General features: G+C 47.3%; 1 protein-coding gene across 1 annotated transcript; it reads left to right on the top strand.

Moving 5' to 3' along the window:
- The first annotated feature begins 533 nt into the window (after nucleotides 1–533).
- On the top strand, nucleotides 534–2,243 carry LOC147083852 (uncharacterized). Its single transcript, XM_085980090.1, has one exon. The coding sequence runs from the start codon at nucleotides 623–625 to the stop codon at nucleotides 2,078–2,080; it is 1,458 nt and encodes a 485-aa protein (XP_085836216.1). The 5' UTR covers nucleotides 534–622; the 3' UTR covers nucleotides 2,081–2,243.
- Nucleotides 2,244–10,778: the final 8,535 nt, after the last annotated feature.

Genomic DNA, 10,778 nt, shown 5'->3' on the forward strand with positions numbered 1-10,778 from the left:
ACTGCAGTCCGTGTGGTAAAGGTATTCCCACAATGTTGTTCGGTAAGGAGTTCCAGGATTATGACCCAGCAACGATGAATATATCTGAGTCAGGATGATGTGTGACTTGGCGGGGAACTTGGATGTGATGGTGCTCCCATACAACAGCTGCCCTTGTCCTTCTAGGTGGTGGAGGTTGCGGGTTTTGGAGGTTCTATCAAAGTTCTGGTCGAGTTGCAGATGTATAAAGTTCCTTTCCTTCACCCCCTCCCCCTCCCACCTCTCCCTCTCTCTCTCTCTCTCTCCTCCCATAGAGGCCAGAGTCTTGTGTAGGCCCAGACCAGGTGGTGGATTCCCTTCCCTGAAGGACATCAGTGAACCAGTTGGGTTTTTATGACAATCCAGCAGCTTTCGTGGTCACTTTTTTCTAGTGCCGGCCCCACAATTGACCAGATTCACTGAGCTCAATTTCACAACCTGCCTTTGTTTTCTTGTGGGTTGTCTCTCAATCTCCCTCTTTTAAATTAATTTTACAGACACTGGAAGGGGAGGATTTACAGACGGTAAGCTCAAACCAAACATCACTTCAAGATCTGACAGAGTCACTCGACTCATCGGATCTGAATATCATCGGCCTCTGAACATGGAAGCAAAAAGCACCGTTCACAGCGGGGAGAAACCGTACACATGTTCTGTGTGTGGACGAGGCTTCAGCCGATCCTCTGGCCTATCGAGACACAAGCACAGTCACACCGGGGAGAGGCCGTTCACCTGCTCTGAGTGTGGGAAGGGATTCACTCAGTCATCCCACCTACTGAGACACCAGCGAGTTCACACCGGGGAGTGGCCATTCACCTGCTCTGTGTGTGGGAAGGGATTCACTCAGACATCCCACCTACTGACACACCAGCGAGTTCACACCGGGGAGTGGCCATTCACCTGCTCTGAGTGTGGGAAGGGATTCACTCAGTCATCTGAACTTCAGATACACCAGCGTGTTCACACCAGGGAGAGACCGTTCACCTGCTCTGAGTGTGGGAAGGGATTCACTAATTCATCCAACCTGCTGAGACACCAGCGAGTTCACACTGGAGCGAGACCGTTCACCTGCTCTGAGTGTGGGAAGGGATTCACTCAGTCATCCCACCTACTGAGACACCAGCGAGTTCACACTGGGGAGAGGCCATTCACCTGCTCTGAGTGTGGGAAGGGATTCACTCAGACATCCCACCTACTGACACACCAGCGAGTTCACACCGGGGAGTGGCCATTCACCTGCTCTGAGTGTGGGAAGGGATTCACTCAGTCATCTGAACTTCAGATACACCAGCGTGTTCACACCGGGGAGAGACCGTTCACCTGCTCTGAGTGTGGGAAGGGATTCACTAATTCATCCAACCTGCTGAGACACCAGCGAGTTCACACTGGAGCGAGACCGTTCACCTGCTCTGAGTGTGGGAAGAGATTCACTAATTCATCCAATCTGCTGATACACCAGCGAGTTCACAGTGGGGAGAGGCCGTTCACCTGCTCTGAGTGTGGGAAGGGATTCACTAATTCATCCCACCTGCTGAGACACCAGCGAGTTCACACTGGGGAGAGGCCGTTCACCTGCTCTGAGTGTGGGAAGGGATTCATTAATTCATCCAACCTGCTGAATCACCAGCGAGTTCACACTGGGGAGAGGCCGTTCACCTGCTCTGAGTGTGGGAAGGGATTCATTAATTCATCCCACCTGCTGAATCACCAGCGAGTTCACACTCGGGAGAGGCTGTTCACCTGCTCTGAGTGTGGGAAGGGATTCACTAATTCATCCCACCTGCTGACACACCAGCGAGTTCACACTGGGGAGAGGCCGTTCACCTGCTCTGAGTGTGGGAAGGGATTCATTAATTCATCCAACCTGCTGAATCACCAGCGAGTTCACACTGGGGAGAGGCCGTTCACCTGCTCTGAGTGTGGGAAGGGATTCACTAATTCATCCCACCTGCTGAATCACCAGCGAGTTCACACTCTGGAGAGGCTGTTCACCTGCTCTGAGTGTGGGAAGGGATTCATTAATTCATCCCACCTGCTGAATCACCAGCGATTTCACAAGTGACTGCAGGGGTTGGATTCTGCTGTTATTGCTGCTGTTAATCACATTCAGGACTGAACCATGTTCATTCTGACAGTTGGGGTTTGTTTCTGCTGATGTTAATAACCCCTATAACTGGGCTGGAGTTTAATATTCTGGATAGATGTCAAATAAACGAGCTTTGTTTTAAACACATTATTGTAGATTTTCTTCTTTCCCACCTAAGTGTTTAGCATCACCTGGCTGGAGCTCAGAAAGGGCAATCTGGGGGAGGATCGTACGGCGGGAACAGAACTCCAGCCTGGACACAGTCCTTCAGGGCCACACAGAGAGGCAAACGGCACTTTGGTCTTTCTTGTCTCTCTTCACTGACAGCAAAGTTGCCGTGCGGGTTAATCTCGAGGCGTGTGAGAAACGTGTCCCAGCCGCTTTCTGCCATGGTTCAGAGCTCCTAGGCACGGAACAGAAGGCTCCTTTAGGAATGTACCCCAGTGCTTTTTTTTTAATGGCCTTATTAACCTGTGTTGCTACTTTTAGTGATTTGTGTATCTGTATCCCTGGATCCCTCTGCTCCTCCAGCCCATTTAGACTCTTAGGGAGAAATTTGGTGGCGCCGGGGCTAATTTTAGCGCCCCAAAAAAGTTAGCGCCCCTGCGCATTAAATTCAGTGGTAGTGCCCCAGGCAGGAGGCAGGGTGCTACTGGAAGCGCTCCCCTCCCTCTTGAGGCGCTACCAGTGAATTTCATGCCGCTTCGTGTAACAGCACCACACCCGTCGGCACATAGCACCGTGTCATAGCAGACCTCGCTCCCTGATTAAAGGGGAGGGGCCTAGCACTGCGCACACCGGGGCCCTGCTGGACCACGAGGGAGTGGGGTGTCAGATCAAGAGGAGCGCCGGGCTGTGCGATCGCGGCCAACACCCCGAAGAAGAAAGGGGAAGGGGGCAGGTGCTGGCTGTCGGCCAAAATAAAAAGTTGCCGCCCGACACCTGCCCTTTAAGTGGTGTCGCCACGGCTGCAGAAACAACCCCTGACCCTGTTGGACATATCGTCTGGCGATAGGTCAGGGGTCGCAACCCAAGGTTGCAGCCGGGGTGCTGCGTGTGGCGATGATGTCATTGCCGGCGGTGCAGTGCCGCGGGGAGCTACCGACTACATCCGCCGCTAACCTCCTGCTGAATATCGCGGGAGGCACAAAGCAACCCAATTTCACCCCCTTGTCCAAGTAGTGAGTGGCCTCCTTATTCTTCCCACCAAAACACACCCCCTCACACTGATCTATAGTGAAATTCGTTAACACACCACCTCACACTGATCTATAGTGAAATTCATTAGCACACCACCTCACACTGATCTACAGTGAAATTCATTAACACACCACCTCACACTGATCTATAGTGAAATTCATTAACACACCACCTCACACAGATCTATAGTGAAATTCATTAACACACCCCTTCACACGGATCTACAGTGAAATTCATTAACACACCACCTCACACTGACCTATAGTGAAATTCATTAACACACCCCTTCACACTGATCTATAGTGAAATTCATTAACACACCGACTCACACCGATCTACAGTGAAATTCATTAACACACCACCTCACACTGATCTATAGTGAAATTCATTAACACACCACCTCACACTGATCTATAGTGAAATTCATTAACACACCACCTCACACTGATTTACAGTGAAATTCATTTGCCAATTACACGCCCATTCTGAAATTTATTAATGTCTTCTTGCATTTTGTCTTCCTCAGTATTAACTCTACCTCCCAATTTGGTGTTATCGACAAACTTTGAAATTGTTCTTCTGCTTCACGTGCCCAAATCGTTTCTGTAAATGGTGAACAATAGTGATCCCAGCGCTGATCCCTGTGGAACACTACTTCCCACCTTTTGCCAGTCTGAGTAGCTACTCTTAACCCCTACTCTCTGTTTTCTGTTTTGTGACCAGCTTGCTATCCATAAACAGTATGTAAGATCGACAAGATGACCCAGGTCAGGCCGTGTGGAGTGAAGGGCCAGGCAGCAGAATGGATGGAAAGCTGGCTACAAAACAGAAATCAGAGGATTGGAGTTAAGGGAAGTTTGTTCTGATCTTTCCATCCATTCTGCTGCCTGGCCCTTGACTCCACACGGCCTGACCGTGGTCATCTTGTAGACCGTACATACTGCAGACACAGTGCACCAGTGGTGGAGGGGGTGGATATTGAGTCCTGTGGCAGGGGCACTGATGAAGTGGATTTCTCTGTCTGCGAGCTTTGAGGCATCGCTAGTTGTGTTTTTCACCTCTTTCCACCTTTAAAAACAACCTTGCTGCCAGTTTATTAAAGCCATTAACAGCCGCTCGGGTGGGACACACCAATAAATGAGGCCTTGTTTCCCTCAGAATGACAGGCCTGAACCCGAGTTAGAAAACATTCAGTAATTAAACCAGACTGGGCGGGGCCTGAGGTGCGAGTTAGTAACGGAAAATTGGTGGCCAGCGTACTTCACACCAGGGCTGAGGACCCGGGGACTCGGGTTTCTGTATCATTTATTGATTCATTTTGTTTATTGTCGAATCTCAATCAGACTGGCGGGTCATCTTGCTGTCTGACGGAGGCGAGGGTCCCCAGTGGAGGACTCTCTATGCGGGAGTCCTTCCCAGCACCATTGGGGATCTGGGGTGGAGACTGTTGCAGGGAGCTGTCGTGTGCAACAGTTTTTAAACTCCTTTCCGGACTCCAAGGTCAGATGTGTTTTCTGTGGCCTAGAAGAGTCCACGGGCCGCGTAAATATTCAGTGTGAGAGGTTGCAGCCCCTGTATAGTTCCCTGAAGGGGCTGCTCCTCAACTCTTGGTTACACTTTAGCCCCACGCTCCTAATCTTTGGCCGCCCGGTGCGGAGTGGGGGTGGGTAAGTCGGAGGATCTTCTCCTGGACCTGCTCTTGCGCCTGGTGAAAACAGCAATTTGTAGGCCCAGGATGGGCAGGGCCCATGGGGGTGTCACTCTGGCTGCCTGCCTCTCTCCCATGGTCTTGTCCCTGCCCGGGTGGCCCTGGAGAGGGAGCAGGCGGTGTCCACCGGTTCACTTGATACCTTCCGTGTCCACCAGTCGAGGAAGGTATCAAGATGCGATAATCAATCCTCACAATCACATTGTGATTTAATTATTAATTGTGTGTGTGTCACAAATACATTTCTTCTATTTTGATACAAAAGTTCTACTAGACATGTTAAACTACTAGTTATTTAATCAGGGCTGCAGCTGCTGAAAGGTTGACTGTACTGAGGTTTGTGGCCAGAGCTGGCAGACGTGTTGTTCTGAAGTCTGATGCCTCACACCTGAAGAGTCTGTTTATGTCGTGTTGTAATGACCTTTTTCTGTTGCCTGGTGTCAGAAATAGAAATCAAAGGAAGATGATGCCCCACTCTGTTAATCAACTCTTTGACACATTTCCATTTCTTAATTTACAAAGATCACAACTCCATTAGTGAACAATGGATTGCCAGTCTGCCACTTTTTAGTGAGGCTTGAAAGGATTCGCTGTGAAGCTACACCTGCCCATCTGTCTGTGTGTCACTGTGTTTGGATTGTGTTAGACAACAGTCCTAATATCTCGCCTACATCCATTACAATTTTTGAAATGTTAGATTGTACTTGGAAGAAGTTGAGTTTGAATCTAACAATTCTGAAATTGGGAGCTTTTAATGATTTCTGTTTTTCACATAACTATATAGTGATGTGATCAGTCAAAGCAAATTAACAGATGGTGCTATTTACTGAACACAACTGAATAATTCTACAAGGATGCTATCGCAGTCTTCCTCAGTATTAACTACACCCCCCAATTTAGTGTCATCAGCAAATTTTGAAATTGTACTTCTGATTCCCAAGTCCAAATCATTCATGAAAATGGTGAACAACAGTGGTCCCAGCACCGATCCCCGTGGAACACCACTTCCCACCTTCCGCCCGTCTGAGTAAATACCTTTAACTCATCCCGTCACTATAACTGGACTTGTCTCCATTCCCGTGCCGAGGGGATTGCTGTACCAGACGGGAGGGGCAACATTTGGGGACTCTCGATTCTCCACCAATTCCCATTCCCCTTCTTTCTGGTGGATAATGGAGGTGCCACTGTGTGTAATGTGCAAGTCAGTAAGAATTGTCAGCGAGGATTAATCAGCACTTTCTAATTGGAGATGATAATCAATGGAATCTTTCAGACAATGAATTGTAGATTTTATAGCAAAGATTAATATACGATTGAAGTAAAAGTTCATAATTTTATTGTAAAATATTTCAGGAACACACATCAGAAATTAAGGGGAAAGATCAGACAGCAGTACTTAAAGGGACTCTGCAGCCCCAACAACTCAATCAGCTATATATCCAGAATATTAAAATCCAGCCCAGTTATAGGGGTTATTAACATCAGCAGAAACAAACCCCAACTGTCAGAATGAACATGGTTCAGTCCTGGATGTGATTAACAGCAGCAATAACAGCAGAATCAAACCTCTGCAGTCACTTGTGAACTTGCTGGTGTCTCAGCAGGTTGGATGACTGATTGAATCTCTTCCCACACACGGAGCAGGTGAACGGCCTCACCCCAGTGTGAGCTTGCTGGTGTGTCAGCAGGTTGGATGACTGATTGAATCCCTTCCCACACACTGAGCAGGTGAATGGCCTCTCCCCAGTGTGAATGCGCTGGTGTCTCAGAAGGTCAGAGGAATTAGTGAATCCCTTCTCACACACGGGGCAGGTGAACGGCCTCGCCCCAGTGTGAACTCGCTGGTGTCTCAGATGGTCAGAGGAATTAGTGACTCCCTTCTCACACACGGGGCAGGTGAACGGCCTCTCTGCAGTGTGAATGTGCTGGTATATCAGCAGGGTGGATGAATTAGTGAATCCCTTCTCACACACAGGGCAGGTGAATGGTCTCTCCCCAGTGTGAATGCACTGGTGCTCAATGACGTGAGATGATTGCCTGGACCTCTTCCCACATTGAGAGCAACTGAATGGTCTCTCCTCAGTGTGAAGTCGCTGGTGTGTCAGAAGGTGGGATGACTGACTAAATCCCTTCCCACACTTGGAGCAGGTGAATGGTCTCTCCCCGGTGTGACTGCATCGATGAGTTTCCAGCTGGGATGGGGAGCTAAATCCCTTCCCACAGTCCCCACATTCCCACAGTTTCTCCGTGGTGTGGGTGTCCTTGTGTCTCTCCAGGTTGGACAATCGGTTGAAGCCTCATCCACACACACAACACGTGTACGGTTTCTCCCCGCTGTGAACGGTGAGATGTTTTTTCAGACTGTGTAAGTGGCTAAAGCTCTTTCCACAGTCAGTGCACTGGAACACTCTCACTTGGGTGTGTGTGTCTTGGTGCTTTTCCAGTCACACCGATCTTTGAAATCTTTTCCCACAGACAGAACAGGCAAACATTTCTCCTTCCACATTCAAAGGCCGATGATATTCCCTGTAAAAGCAGTTTACAAAAGACATCACTGTAAGTTCAGGATTAAAATTCAGAACAGATCATTCTAGTTTCTATGGGACATTCTCTCCTCTCTTATTACATAGAATTACACAGATTGTACAGCACAGAAACAGGCCAATCGGCCCAACTGGTCCATGTGTGTTAAGAAGTCAATTATTTGAAGTAAGTTTAATTTTTAGGGGTTTTTTAAACTCTTGGGCAGTTTAAACAGGAAGTAGAATCCGGGTATAAAAGGGGAGGGGCTAGTGCAGTGCACGGAGTGCTTTGTGCATTGAGTGCTGTTGGAGTTTTGCTAAGTGGGAGAGTTCGGATAAGTGGGAGGTGAGGGTGTGTTTTTTGCTCTGTTTTATTCCCCACTCCCAGGCTTAGACAGCACTGCGGAGGCGGAGCAGCGAGATGAGTCAACCAAACAGGCTCCACAGACAGTATTCAAGGAGGAGGTTGGTGATCAGCTGGTTGGTTGGTTTTCTTCCTTCTCTTCTCTTTCATACCTTTAAGTTGGTAAGTCCTATTGAATAGTGGTGTGATATTATCATATATATCCGGGCAGGGTCTTCATAACTAATAATAAGAAATTAAATTAATTATATAGAATGGAGCAGGTGATGTGTTACTGTTGCGAGATGTGGGAGCCGGTGAACCCCATTGAGGCTAACGGTGATTACATCTGCGACAAGTGTTTGCTGCTAGAGGAACTCAAGTTCCATGTTATGGAGCTTGAGACCGAGCTTCGGACACTGCGACACATCAGGGAGGGGGAGAAGTTCCTGGACTCTATGTTTCAGGAGATGGTCACACCTATGAAGTTAATTACTGCAGATGTAGTCCGTGGTCAGGGACAGGGCGGTGTGACTACGAGTGAGGAAGGTACAGGGATCCAGGATGTAGTGTTGAAGGAGACGCAGCCCTTGTTCTTGTCCAGCAGGATCGAGGTTCTTACTCCCTGTGAGGGCGGGAGCGGGGACTGCAGGGAGGATGAGCAACCTGGCCACAGCACCGTGGTACAGGGGGCCATTCAAGTGGAGGGAGTAAAAAGAAATGTTGTAGTGGTAAGGGATAGTATCATTAGGGGGATAGATAGGGTTCTCTGCAGTCAAGAGCAGGAGTCCCGAAGGCTGTGTTGCCTGCCTGGTGCCAGGGTTAAGGACATCTCTTCTGGGCTGGAAAGAAACTTGCAGTGGGAGGGGGAGGATCCAGTTGTTGTGGTCCATGTTGGTACAAACGACGTAGATAGGACAAGGAAGACGGTTCTGTTAAAGGAGTATGAGCAGCTAGGGGTCAAATTAAAAAACAGAACCTCAAGGGTGATAATCTCTGGGTTATTACCTGAGCCACGAGCGAATTTGGCTAGGATAAATAAAATTAAAGAGTTAAATGCGTGGCTCAAAGACTGGTGTGGGAGAAATGGGTTTTGCTTCTTGGGACACTGGCACCAGTACTGGGACAGGAGGGAGCTGTTCTGTTGGGACGGACTCCACTTGGCCAGTGCTGGGACTAGAGTCCTGGCGAATCATATAACTAGGGCTGTAGAGAGGGCTTTAAACTAATTAGTCGGGGGGAGGTTTCTAGAGAGCAAATAATAGAAATGACAACAGAGAAGGTCATAGACTTAGGTAGCAGTGGGGGAATTAAAAAACAGAATGTGTCAGGAAGGGACAGAAGGTATGGAGTAAAAAGTAAAGTACTAAAAAGGGAAAAAACAGGAACTAAGTGTTACAAAACATATTTGAAAGTTCTTTATCTGAATGCACGTAGCATTCGTAACAAAATGAATGAGTTAACGGCACAAATAATGACACATGGGTATGATCTTGTGGCCATTACAGAAACATGGCTGCAGGGTGACCATGACTGGGAATTAAACATACCAGGTTATTTAACAATCAGGAAGGACAGGCAGGAAGGGAGAGGAGGTGGGGTGGCTATGTTAATAAAGGAAGGAATCACTATAATACAGAGAAATGATATTGGGTCAAAGGAGCAGGATAGTGAAACAGTTTGGGTGGAGGTAAGGAATAATAAGGGGAAAAAAACACTAGTGGGTGTAGTCTATAGGCCTCCGAACAGTTGCAACTCTGTTGGACGGAGTATTAATCAGGAAATAGTTGAGGCTTGTAATAAGGGAACAGCTATAATTATGGGGGATTTTAATTATCATATTAACTGGACAAATCAAATTGGGCAGAGCAGCCTTGAGGAAGAGTTCATTGAGTGTATTCGGGATGGGTTTCTTGAGCAGTATGTAACTGAACCGACCAGGGGGCAAGCAACCTTAGATTTGGTCCTGTGTAATGAGACAGGATTAATTAAAAATGTCCTAGTAAAGGATCCCCTTGGAATGAGTGACCATAACATGGTTGAGTTCCATATTCAATTAGAGGGTGAGAAGGTTGGATCTCAAACAAGCGTGCTGAGCTTGAATAAAGGAGACTATGAAGGTATGAGAGCGGAATTAATTAGAGTGGACTGGGAAAATAGATTAAAGGGTAAGACGGTACATGACCAGTGGTGTACATTTAAGGAGTTATTTTACAACTTCCAAAAAATATATATTCCACTGAGGAAAAAAGGGTGTAAAAGAAAAGATAGCCATCCGTGGCTAAGTAAAGTAATTAAGGATAGTATCCGACTAAAAACAAGGGCATATAAGGTAGCCAAATCTAGTGGGAGGATGGAAGATTGGGAAGTCTTTAAAAGACAGCAAAAAATAACAAAAAGATTGATTAAGAAAGGGAAGATAGATTATGAAAGTAAATTAGCAAAAAATATAAAAACAGACAGTAAAAGTTTCTATAGTTATATAAAAAGAAAAAGGGTGGCTAAAGTAAATGTTGGTCCCTTAGCGGATGAGACCGGGAAATTAATGGTGGGAAACATGGAGATGGCAAAAACACTGAACAATTATTTTGTATCAGTCTTTACAGTAGAGGACACTAAGAATATCCCAACACTGGACAAACAGGGGGCTCTAGGGGGGGAGGAACTAAATACAATTAAAATCACTAAGGAAGTGGTACTTGGTAAAATAATGGGACTCAAGGCGGATAAATCCCCTGGACCTGATGGCTTGCATCCCAGGGTCTTGAGGGAAGTAGCGGTAGGGATTGTGGATGCATTGGTAATAATTTTCCAAAACTCACTGGACTCAGCAAAGGTCCCGGCAGATTGGAAAACTGCTAATGTAACACCCTTATTTAAAAAGGGTAGTAGGCAGAAGGC

Source organism: Somniosus microcephalus, unplaced genomic scaffold (genome assembly GCF_052327205.1).
Source record: "Somniosus microcephalus isolate GS21.2 unplaced genomic scaffold, FLI_Smic_1.0 scaffold37, whole genome shotgun sequence".
NCBI classification, from domain to species: domain Eukaryota; kingdom Metazoa; phylum Chordata; class Chondrichthyes; order Squaliformes; family Somniosidae; genus Somniosus; species Somniosus microcephalus.